Source organism: Quercus lobata, chromosome 5 (genome assembly GCF_001633185.2).
Source record: "Quercus lobata isolate SW786 chromosome 5, ValleyOak3.0 Primary Assembly, whole genome shotgun sequence".
NCBI lineage: Eukaryota > Viridiplantae > Streptophyta > Magnoliopsida > Fagales > Fagaceae > Quercus > Quercus lobata.
In genome coordinates this window covers 49,473,383-49,485,833 of record NC_044908.1, presented here as the reverse complement: position 1 = coordinate 49,485,833, position 12,451 = coordinate 49,473,383, and the positions used below count along the sequence as shown (strand labels likewise).

General features: G+C 36.3%; 1 protein-coding gene, 1 long non-coding RNA gene and 1 pseudogene across 2 annotated transcripts; all 3 read right to left on the bottom strand.

Annotated features, from left to right (window-relative positions):
- Nucleotides 1-6,585: 6,585 nt before the first annotated feature.
- Nucleotides 6,586-8,609, bottom strand: LOC115988686 (annotated as a pseudogene).
- Nucleotides 8,610-8,919: 310 nt separating this feature from the next.
- Nucleotides 8,920-9,655, bottom strand: LOC115990623. The gene is made up of 3 exons (XM_031114435.1): nt 9,545-9,655; nt 9,331-9,459; nt 8,920-9,066 (listed from the first exon to the last, which is right to left on the bottom strand). The coding sequence occupies exons 1-3, from the start codon at nt 9,653-9,655 to the stop codon at nt 8,920-8,922; spliced, it is 387 nt and encodes a 128-aa protein (XP_030970295.1).
- Nucleotides 9,656-9,852: 197 nt separating this feature from the next.
- On the bottom strand, nt 9,853-11,943 carry LOC115992960. Its single transcript, XR_004092736.1, has 4 exons — nt 11,621-11,943; nt 10,589-11,526; nt 10,196-10,318; nt 9,853-9,938 (listed from the first exon to the last, which is right to left on the bottom strand). It is a non-coding gene; the product is annotated as an uncharacterized LOC115992960 (long non-coding RNA).
- Between the last annotated feature and the right edge of the window lie 508 nt (nt 11,944-12,451).

Here is a 12,451-nt window from a genome sequence, read left to right as displayed (position 1 = left end):
AACACCATTGAAGCACTCAAAGACGTTTGTCGTCATTGCCCCATAACGATAACCCTTGTCAAAACTTAGAGCCCATTTCTCTTTGGGCACATCCTTTAGATATTGGTGCGCATCCCGGTTGACATTCTCAATTAACTCGAAGGTAGCATTGAACTTTCGCTCCTGGGTAGCACTTGCTGCCCTCCATACTAGATTCTTTAAAGTTTCATTGTTCCATCTAGTGTTGACGTTACTACATAGATGACGAAGGCAGTAACGATGTTCTGTCATAGGAGGCCGCAGGGAAAAGTCCCGATTATTGTCTCTAAAGATAGCTTGTATCCTAGGGTGTCTATCAGATATGACACACAGGTGTCTCCAGTCAGTAACATACGTTCTTATACAAGCCAAGAACCAACCCCAAGTCTCTGTGCTCTCGCTCTCGACAACGGCGAAGGCTACTGGATAAATTTTATTATTAGCATCTGTCGCCATTGCAACCATCAATTTCCCTTTATATTTTCCATAGAGGTGGGTTGCATCAATGCTAATCACAGGCCTACACTTCTTGAACCCAACAATACATGGACGAAATGCCCAAAATACGGACTTGAATGTACAGGTTCCCTGTTCATAATTATCGTCCACTATTAACTTATACTCTGTACCCGGACTTGCGTCCTTCAGTCCTGCCAAAAAACGCGGCAACTCCGCATAAGACTCCTTAAAATCCCCGTATATAGATGCAACGGCCTTTTGTTTGGCATCCCATACCTTGTATGTGAACCATAATGATTACGTTAGAAATGAATACAAGTTAAATTAAAAAACTTGAAGAAAACAAATCAAGACTTGTAAGACTATAATATTTCTTCGCTCCGCATTCCTTTTTTTCTTTTCTTTTTTCAATTTCAATTTTCATAATATAAAGTATTCATGGGTTTTGGGAAAAAAAATATCATGATTATACTTCCGAAAAGACTGATGTCTCTATGTTGTATTGAAAATATAATGCAAGTTAAAGAATAGAATACCTTGTAATGAGATATTTCGTGTTTTAACTCTGCCAAAGCAACGTGGCGTAAGTTCTTTATCTTATACGCAGGGTCTTCTCGTATATAGCGCTCAAGTACATATGCTAAGAACACCGAATCAATCATCCGACCATCATGAGCATTCTGAATTTTGTCGCACATGTGGGGGCCCTTGCATTTTGAGATCTTCCAGATATTGTCTCCCTTGCAACATATCGCACGGACTGACCATGGACAGGAATCATTCTCGCAACTCACCATAAGCCTCTCTGAGTCTGAATGCTCAGTTTTGAACCTAAAATTCTCTCGCACTGCGTACCAAGTCAACGCACGTCGCACCGCCAATTTAGTCGCGAATACCATCCCTTTAATTGGTTGCTCCCCAGGCATCCATGGTAATACTTCCGCTTGCATAACTGGTGATGGATCAAACATATTATCCCAACTGTTTTGGGTGAACCATTCCGGCGTAGGATCGGGACCGGGGCATGTCTCTCTATTTTCTTCTACAACTACATCTTCGATATGATCAACATCCTCATGTTCACCCATGGTATCTAGGAGCTCCTCGAAGTCATCCCTAGTAACATCGATATGGGTTGCATCATCACCAAGTCCGTGATCATTATGGTTATTGTCGGATGTGCCCTTATGGAGCTCATCATCAGCTAAATGCTCTCCTTCATGCACTTGTTGGGGCCCTTCCCCCTCCTCAATCGAGTTCCCATGGGCAAATGTCTGCCATGGTTCACTGCCATACAAATCTCCTGTGTTCTGTACACACCCTTGATAAGATCTTTCTGGTATTGACTCAATGTGCTCATCTACTCTTCCATCGAAAATAGTATGTTCTGAACCCTCTCCAGCCTCTACTGTGGCGGGCTCAACAGTGACATAGAGATCCGAAGCAATGAATCCTCGAGCCACCATTTGTGCAACCATTTCCCACATCATCTTCACTTCGGTGCCACCCGATAATTGTAGTGAATTGTAGAAAACCTGCGTGTCTACAACCCGTTGAGGTGCTCGATACACGATGGAAATCTTATGCCTAGAGTGGTCTAACCCCATCGCCTTCAATATTCTTCGTTGCAAGTTCGTAAGCCCTATCCCACGTTTCACCTTAACGTATTTTTGCTTTTGGTTCGAGCCTTGGTATGACAACCCGTGCAACTCATGATAATACATCTCCCCATCATAGTACACATAAAAAAAGTGAAAATCCATCACCGACCTGTTATTAACAATATAAAAGTTGTCATCATCTATAACCACTTAAATAAAGATGAGGTATGATAAAAACAATTTATATTCAAACTCAACCTTGTAAACTTTCTGTATAGAGATATAAATAATTTTCAAACGTTTTAATCACATATCTATAATTTATAATATATTTAATTACAATACTTGGCTGCTAGGAAATTGTTAACAAAAACTATGTTTTATTTAATATTTAGATAACTTGTAAATTATAGAATAAACAATATACAATGACATAGTATTCTTTTACATCTAAATAAATAAATACATAGAAACATAAAATATGAAATGAATTCTTCAAAGCATAGGCAAATATAATGACAATGACACAAATTTTTTTCTTCTTCTTGAGTTTTTTGTTATTTACACATATGGTTTATGGTAATTGTCAAATTCCCCCCCAATGGGATTTTGATATTGTATACACGTTCACTTTTTTTCCACTATCACTATTCATAGCACTTGCCTTTCTTGCTTATCTCATAAATAGCTTAACCCATAAATGAATGATGAAATCCTGTTATTTCATAATTTTTTTACAATTTTTAAATCTGAATTTTTGTTGTAAACTTAAATTTTAAATATCTAGAAGGATAGAGAAATAAATGCTGAATGGGGCATATTTTAAGAAGCAATCAGACAGTACGATATATACACAAGTTTCAAGTATTTGCTACATTTTTAATATTTTTTCATGTCACAAAATAAAATAAAAAACTTATAGATGATTTTTTTTTTCTGCATTTATTTTAACGAATCAAAGTACATGTCTAAACTTTATGTATTATTCTTCTAGAGCATATAATAATTTATGGATTTACTATCTCTCTTTCAACTATTAGTAATTATGAATTGGTTATTTTGTTTTGTTTATTTAAAAAAAAAAAATGCTTCTAATTGCAATTGTTTCTTTCTATTTTATTTTGTTACAATATAGTTGTGCTCCATTTTGTTTGAGAAAAAAGTTATATATATATATATATATATAAATCAGCAGTTGTATATGTGAAAATGATATCTTGCCACAACCTCAACTCATCAATTGTGGTCATGCAAAAAAAATCTCATACGAACCACACATGTCAACACAATGAGACAAACATTTAACTATATTACCTCTATGTACACAGCAGGCAGGACCCAACAGTTAAATGGTTTGTCTTCAATGGAAAAACACTGACACTAAGATCCATAGATGGTGACCCAACAATAGCTTCTGCTTAAGTATTCTTTCACATGGGCATTCTGACTCTTCACATGGACTTGGCAAGTGCAAGAGCCATCTCATAAATTGTAGAAGTAAGCTGGTGAGGGTGGTTGTCAACGTACTGAATTTTCTCTCTACCAATATGTCTGAAGTTGGCTTCAGTGTATACCATTAACTTAGTAGTAGTTGGCTTCACTCTATACCATTAAGTTGGTAGTTGGCGTCAGACAAGTGGGCAGGAGCTTTGTAAGGCTGAAAAGAATGCAAGAAAAACTTTATTTCCTATAACAAATATTTCCAACAGTAACAAATAGAGTAATTGTGTGTAGATTGTAAGTGTCACTTTGTCATAAATTTATATTAGAGTAATGTTACAACCACAAACTATTTTACAATTTTTACAAAATGTTAATACGGTCAACTTCTTATTGGTTTTTTGTTTATTAATATAAATTTTTTCATTTACTAATAATTACTCACTACATCAGCAGTTTGTAAAATTTTTTGAGAAATAGTGGATATCTCTAGCATTATTCTTTATATTAGATGTGTATGACTGTATGTAATATTGAGTGTGCATTATTTTTTGTTATAATGTTATTTGTGTAAATAATAATGTGTGTGCATTATTCTTTATAAATATAAGAGAAATGTTTTGTCACTACTTTCATGGAAAATATAACAATAAAAACATTAGATAAATAATAACAACTGCATAACAATAAAAACATTAGATAAACTTAATAAAATAAAATGATCATAGCTACCCACAATAACAATTAATACTTATAATGAACTATCATATAACAATTCAAAATTTTATAAATTGTACAAGAAAATTATAATTTTTTTTTTTTGTACATCTGTACATATTGAAGTAAATTTTTTAATAATTCTCAAAATCTCTTCAACCCAAAAAAAAAACTTTAAAAAATTCACCCAATGTACAGGTTTGGTGGGCCCGTAGTTATTGAAATTAGGCAGAGGTACCCGAGCCCAGGAAACTCGGGTACCTCTGCCAATTTCAAAAACTACAGGGCCAACACACCCGTACATTGGGTGAATTTTTTTTTTTAAATTTTGCTTCTTTGGGTTGATGAGGCTTTGAGAATTATTTAGCCAATGAAAACATCTCACGTACTTATTTAGCTTATTTCACAAATGTTATCTTCTTCTTTGGATTTTCTTTCTCTCTCCGCTCCCTCTGTAACTCTCTCTTTTCGCGTATTTTTTTTTTACCTTTTCCATTGCTCTTCCCCGCATTAATCCATGCATCAACATAGTGGCAATGGGCATTATATCTGATAGTGAAAAGAGAGCCAGAAAACAAGCATAACAACCTCAAAAAGTAAAAGAAAAAAAGAAAAAGAAAAACTTAAAGGTGTGGAAATTCCTTGGGTTGCAAATGGGCATATTAACAGTAACAACTAGCTCAAGTCCCGCAGAGAAGTCATTGATTGGCTCAACTCTGTCGTTTCAGGTACATATATATTTAATTGGGGAAAAAAATTATCTTTGTGCTGTTCAATTTGTTTTCTGGGGTGAAGGGTTTTTGGGTTTGATAGATCTGAAGGTTTTTCTGATTTGAAATGAGTTTTTTTTTTTTTTTTTTTTTTTTTTTTTTTTTTTTTTTTTTTTTCATGGTTTTGTTTTGGCTTGTATTCTCTTTGTTCTATTTCCTTAATCTATACAAAAACAGATCTGAAATTTCACGTCAGGTGTGGAAATTTTATTGAGCGGAAAAATGACAAACTTTTGCGGTTTTTGGTTCTGTTCTGCATATCTTTTTTGGTTGATTTTTCAATTCAGAGGCTCTCATGGGAAAAAACGCAGGAGATAATATGGGATTTTTTACGGTTTTCTTTGTCCTTTTTCTCTTGCCCTATTTTCATTGATTTTTTTTTGAATAATATGGTAAAAAAAAGCCCAGCTACTGGGCGATGTTAGGCAGATTGGTACCCGAGTTTCCTGGGCTCGGGTACCAGTCTGCATAACTTCGAAATCAACAGAGTGGCCCAGCGTAATTTTGATGTCGTGCAGATTGGTACCCGAGTCCAAGAAACTCGGTTACCAATCTGCGTAAGTTCATGATCATGCAGGTAGTAGGCCAACGTTAAGTTCAAATTATGCAGATTGGTACCCGAGTTACATGGGCTCGGGTACCAATCTGCGTAATTTCAAAATTACGGTGGCTTAACCTGGGTGATTCTGAAGCTAGGTAGATTGATACCCGAGCTTCCTAAGCTCGGGTACCAATCTGCCTATATTCAAATAGCTTGGTTTTTTTTCGTTAAACGCAGATTGGTACCCGAGCTTCCTAAGCTCGGGTACCAATCTGCCTATATTAAAAAAAAAAAGGCATAGTACCTTCGTTTTTTTTGTTAATCGCAGATTGGTACTCGAGTTCACTAAACTCGGGTACTAATCTGCCATTTTTTTTTAAAAAAAAGGGACTGAAAAAAAATTATAAAATTCAGTAAAAAAGAAATCAACCCTAACAATTTAACATGACAAAATTATGTTGAAAAAAAAAAAAAACTTCACCTCTAAGAAGAAGGCCATTGTAAAATTCAACTCTAGTTTGTAAGCTCTTTGCACCACCAATGGCTTCCGTACGAACAATTAAATTATACTCACAAGAATATTCAAATGATATTCGAATTTATTTAGTGACAATTGAAATGCTATTGGATTTTGCTGTATTACTTTTAAAAATCTTGTTGAGAAGTAGTTCAGGAAAGTAGACCTACTCCATTTTCCCACATTATAAAACATTATACTTTGGGGTTTCTTTCCTTCTTTTTCCTCCTCTTGTTTGTATAAAAATAAAAAATAAAAGAAGAAGAAAGAAAGAAATTAAGAAAGAAAAGGAATTAATGAGAAGAATCTAATTGCATCCAAGGAACTACAAATGAAAAGCCCTTTCTTTTTCCATCTTTGCTTGTTTTTAAATGAAGATTTCCTTCACAAAGCACGAGAAGCATATACGGATGATACCATACCAAGCAATAAAATATGCACATTTATGTGTTTTGAAGGTATACAAAACGAGTACAACAATTCATGCAGCAGTACCATCTTTATAATGGTCCATTTGTCCAGAAAAATAAACATCTTCACAATCTGCAAATCCATCCTTTACACAAAGATCCAAGTAACTCTGAAAAGGTTTAATCTAACTGTTAAAAGAGAACAATTAAAGAGCAGAAAAAACATTCTATGTTGCTCTTTTCTCAAATACACTTTGGGACCAGAAGCAGATTACAAATGAAAGATAAAATGAAGAAAATCCAGTCATAGGATGAAACATTCTACATATATGTTTATTTGGATAAGACTCTTGGATAGGTTGGTTCAGATCAATATAAAACATGACGAGTCTTAGAATCTGAGAAAAGAAATCAACATGACCTGCTCCATTCATGATAAGAATCTGACCAGAATATTGGAAAACCAGTCAGAGCTATTAGTCTCACAAACTACCCACTCGAGGCACTTCACAATCCCCATCTGCCCAATTGGAAGAGTATAAGAGCAGAAATGATAAAAATATATCATCCACATACAGACCATGCCATTGGACTTGAATTTATGTATTAAACATGTTCCAGTCATGGTCAGTCGATCCGTAGATTTTCCTTTATCTTCTCAAGCCCCTTGAGGATGTCTAGGAAAGGAGGTCTTCGGTTCATGTCATGGGCCCAACATTGCTCTGTTAATCTAAAACCATTGAATATGAAAAGAGATTAGCAATATGATTGTTCAAGTTCTAGTGTGCATATCTAGGATAATATTTACAAAAGTTTTTTATTCATTTAGCAATAGTGATTTTCTTCTAAACAATAACAGAGTATCCAATTGTAAATCAGCATCCTAGTGCATGTTGAACAACATGACATGGTTTTGGTTGAATAGATTACATAAATGCTGACAGTTAATCCTGTTTCTAACCCCCACAACCCTCCAGGCAGGGTGAAGAACATTAGATTCCAATCTGCCAAATTGGTTATCTCATGGTCATTAGTTATATTGCCTTCATAAAATAATTATCTACGCCAAATGAGAGATCAAAGAGGTGCAGTTCATACAAATAGACGTCAAGAGAAAAGAATGAGCAATTGCACATAGCTGAAACACAGATGGCAAATTGGGATTGGGAAAACAAGGACAGTAAGAGATGAAAGCAATCGGGACTTAGTGACAGTACCAATACAACACAAGATCAGCTACAATGGTTTTCTCAAGCAACAAAATCAGCCGATGGACCAATTAGAAGAGATTAGTTGTGTTGAAGGTGTTGCAGGAACAACAGGGAGATGAAAAAGAACACGAGACAAGACTGTAAGGAAGACAAGACAGCTGACAATTTTTTTTTGGGCAAAAAAGTGGCTGATAATTTAAGCAGTTCATGTACCAAAGACCACAGGAAAAGAGGAAATACTTGTACCTAGACAGAATAGAATGACAACAACAATTTGTGCAGCTAAAAATTAGTTTGGGTAAAGCTTTGTTGAGTCAAATTATTAATGATTATACAGCTGAGAAATCTTAGATTCATTTATTAGGAAAAAAAAAACATGATTCATAGTTGGGCCGTGCATGCATGACAAGAGAAGCAACTTTGTGGTTGATAAAATTTTTACAACAAACTTACTCTCTCAATTCAGGGACATATCCTTTTGAGCAAAATGTAGGCCTGTTTCCCTCACATATTTTGCTGCTTCATAAGGCTCAAGGTTTGCAAGTGGTGGGTCCCCTTCAAGCATCTGGATTAGTTGGGAACATTATGAATTAGAACCAATTTCAAGTACTTTGAGATCTTATCTCAAATGCTTACAAAAGCAAGCATTACCTCATAAAGTATCATTGCGAAAGAGAAGACATCAACCTTCTTGTCATATCTCCGGTGCTTGAAAACTTCAGGAGCCATATACCGGTCTTTTGTTTCATTTCCACGCCCGTAAGAAGGGAAAAAATAATTAAGTTTTCAGTATTATAAATCGTATTTCAATATACAGAAGTTATCAGAGACACTCACAACTTCCAGTCTCTCCAGTCATTTTGTAAACGTCATGAGTATTCTGAACCTTGATGAGCTTGCTTAGTCCAAAATCTCCAACTTTTAAATGGTCAGCACTGGAATTGACCAGAAGAACATTCCTGAAATTTATAAACATATTCCATCAGGTAAAATAAATTGAAGGTACAGAGGCCAGCTACACGTTCTTGATGATGAAAACCAGAACAAAAGAAATAAAATCTAACCATTTCAATTGGGGAAAACAGCATTTCATCCTATAAAGACTAATAATCTCCTAATTACAAGGATATGTTAGTATACTGATTAGAGCATGACATCAGTAGTTACCAGTAAAATATAAAGAAGTTAATATGCCCACCAAAATATGAAACAGATGAAGGTATAAGATCCTTATTTTATAGATACCTGTCAAGCTCAGCTTTATATTTTAAATTTGCTTCCATAGCCTTGGCAAGTTCATGCTCAAGCAACTGAATCTTTGAAGCAGGATCGACTCCAACAGCAAGAGGACTTTCATCAAGAATCTCATTGCCACTACCATCCTTTAAGAATTAAACAACAGAGTAATATGTTGTGAAAAAAAGTTTAAGATGAGATCATCCATACTAAAGGATTCCTTTGCAATTCAATATTCTCATGCAGATATAACAAGAGATATATGCATGATCAAAGAGATGAGAAAATGTTCTTTTGGTGACAATCAGCAGATTTTCCACCATCCGTTTAGCCCTATCTAAATAAGTTGAGTCTAATGTACAATAGCTATGGGGCAATATTTGAATAAACCAAATATTCGGATACCCTACCTCTCTTTGATATTGGTTGCTACAAAGCTTCTGATGATCTTTTGCAAGTTCTTGTACTTGAGCATTCTTCAAGGATTGCTTATTTTTATTATCACGTTGCTGACTAGTGTTTTTCACCACTTCATTCTTCTAAACCAATGTACAAGTAAAAAGGCTATTTAGTTAGTGTTGACACTGAATATTACCATGCAATTGCAGAACAAATGAAACTGACCTTTGAGGGCTTCATATCTTCATGGACAGGAGTAACTTTAGCATGGGTTTTAGACAAACTAGGAACCTTCATAGTGCTGGACTCCTTGTGGTTCTGCTTCCCGTCCTTCATCAGCTTTAATTCTTCTTCAAGGGCTTGAACCTTTGTTACACACTGATCTTTAAAATAGTTTCCTCATTTCGAATCCTATCTTTCTGTGTATTTCCACCTATTCATTTTAATATTCTCATTTTAGCATGAATATGTTACTTCTTCCCAGTCTCACTTTCAATACCACAACGCATACCGAGTCTAATAGCAGTCTAATAAAAATTTTCCTTCAACTTCATAAGTATTCTATGATCACACAATACTCTTTATGTGCTTCTCCGCTATGATAGGAATGATAATATACCTATGTTATATAATGGCCTTTGTTAGCTTCATATGAAGTTATGACAAAGTGGACCAAATCTAAAAACTTTGAAGAAGGTTTAAAATTAGAACAGGATGTTGCTTTCATAATAAAGACATAAAATATCTCTCCCAAAAGGGGGAAAAAGAATCAGATAGGTATAAGAAGAAGGTCCTAATTTTTTTTCTAATGATGTGTAACGTGGCAAAGTCTAAACAAACACCAAGAAACAAATAGCATACAATTGTACAACTCACTTGTAAAATTGTCCCATGATTGCACTTTTTCAATCTTAGTGAAACTGGAACAGGAGCAGGTGAACTCATATAGCCTGTCATATTGACTGTAGCCTCTCCAAGGATGCCAGATCTAGTTGAACCCTACAGTAAGAAAGTCATCCAAAATTATTTAGATAACCAGAATGGTTAAACAGATGGAGCTGATGATTACAAGTCTATAACACACACATTCTAATAGATAAACTGGAATAAAAAAGAAGTACAAGAAGCACAATCAAAATTTATTTAGAGGCTGGAAAATTGGCAAAGAAAGAATGTCATGAATCATATCTCATTTAGCAGGAAAGAAAAAAGGAAGATGAGAAAAGGTTAATGACCAAAAGAAAGAGTATGTGGTAGAAACAACAATACCATGGAGACAACAAGCTTGAAGAAACAATCCTGTAGCTCCTTTGAAGAGTCATCCTGCAAAAAACATATAGTTTCTGAAATAGAATCCGTCCACTGACAACTTCCATTATGTACAAGTGCTTTGCTTGACTTCGCAATTGTTTTCCCAGTTTCAATAGAGATAATAGATACAACCAACTTGTCCCAGCCTTTTGGTACCTTTTACCAAAAAAAAAAATTAGTAGTATGTAGGTACTGAACAAAAAATCCTTCCAAAACTTGTAACTGCTCAACTGAACCTGAAAATTCCCCCCCCGTCTAATTTGATATGGCAGTAGCTGACCTTTACAATAAAGGGTTCCTCATAAGTTTCAAAGGTGAAAAATTTGATAAATATACAAATACACAATAAAAATTCCAGCCCTTGACAGGCGAGATTTGAAAGGTTTGGGTCGCCAAATCCACTCTACATTGGACCTAAATCTAAACAATGTTAATAATTCCACTTCGTAGACCCTTTCTAGAGGCTGAACACACAATTAATAATAAAATTCACAGTTATAATTGCATCTACATTCGTTACGCCCAACTTCAACAAAAAGTTTCCTTGTATTGCATTTCTAAACATTCTACATTCATCTCTACAATTAGCAAATACCCATTAATAGAAACATCCCATAACAACTGATTGTTGCCACAATGCTTACTAAAGCATGCACAATGCTTATCAACCACTACCATGAAATCATCTATATAAGAATGCCTATAACATTCCAGTCTATATCTTGTAATCCATGTGGATTGCATAATAGTGGCTCATCATATAAAATATATACAAGAAGATCCGATACATGACAAAAAGATCCTATACCATTACCAACCCAAAGTAGCACAAATTCTACCCTTGAATCATTCTCGTTTTCTTCTCCTCACCGGTTCCTTCACTGGTCTCACCTTGCCTGAAAAGAACACAACACAAGCAAATATTAATATGCAAATGATTTAACTATAAAGCGATGTATATGTAATCGGTATCGAATCAAACTATAGTACCATGTCCAGTCCCACAGTCAGGAGGATGTGTCCGTGTGCGTTGCGGCCTTCGTGGCCGATCCTCGATGTGCGAAGGCTCTGCTGGGGGGATGGGTATCTGTGTCTGGATAAACTCGGTATGCACAAACTCAGGGGGGACAGCAACAGGGGTGGGTCGCCCAGGAGTGGGCATGAACCTCATCTCATCTCTATCATCTAAAACTGCGGGGGCAGGGCCGGCAGTCAGTGGGGGAGACGTACAGGTGGTGGGCAACAGAGATGTACTAGGGGGTGTGGGTGGGCAAGTACCATCGCTCCTCATGGATGGGGACCCAAATGTGTCTCTCTGGGCAAACGTATAGGATGAACCCGCATCATCGTGTGCCATGGAGCCTACGTCATAAGCAGTGTCGTCCCACATCTCATCTGTTGTCTGACTTGCTTCCTCCATGGTGTGGTCATGCACGGGTGTGTGGCGCCGAGTAGATGTGGGCACGGGTGTGTGACGCGAACCAGATGTAGGACGCTGAGCAGATGTGGGACGTCGACTAGATGTGGGCACGGGTGTGTGACGCTGACCAGATGTGGGAGGCCGACTAGATGTATGACGCTGGCTAGAAGTGGATCCTCCACGCCCTTGACGTCCACTTGCTTGCCAACCACGTCGTACAGCTGGTTCACTTGTGTTGCCCACGACACGTGCACGGTCCAAGGATAACCGACCGATCTCTTCAACAGCTTGCAAGGCATTAATACAGTCGGTGTAGATCTCAGACCCTGGTTCGCACTTCGTTATAATGTGCAACTGTGATTCAACCTGTCAGAAATATACAAGAGTAATGTTAGTAGGTT

What these genes read in the sequence shown, in the direction of transcription:
- LOC115990623 (XM_031114435.1), bottom strand. Translation starts at nt 9,655, where the DNA reads ATGAAGGACGGGAAGCAGAACCACAAGGAGTCCAGCACTATGAAGGTT. An exon ending in AAGATATGAAGCCCTCAAAG is followed by an intron (nt 9,460 to 9,544) that starts GTCAGTTTCATT and finishes ACATTGGTTTAG; the next exon opens with AAGAATGAAGTGGTGAAAAA. An exon ending in GCAACCAATATCAAAGAGAG is followed by an intron (nt 9,067 to 9,330) that starts GTAGGGTATCCG and finishes TAATTCTTAAAG; the next exon opens with GATGGTAGTGGCAATGAGAT.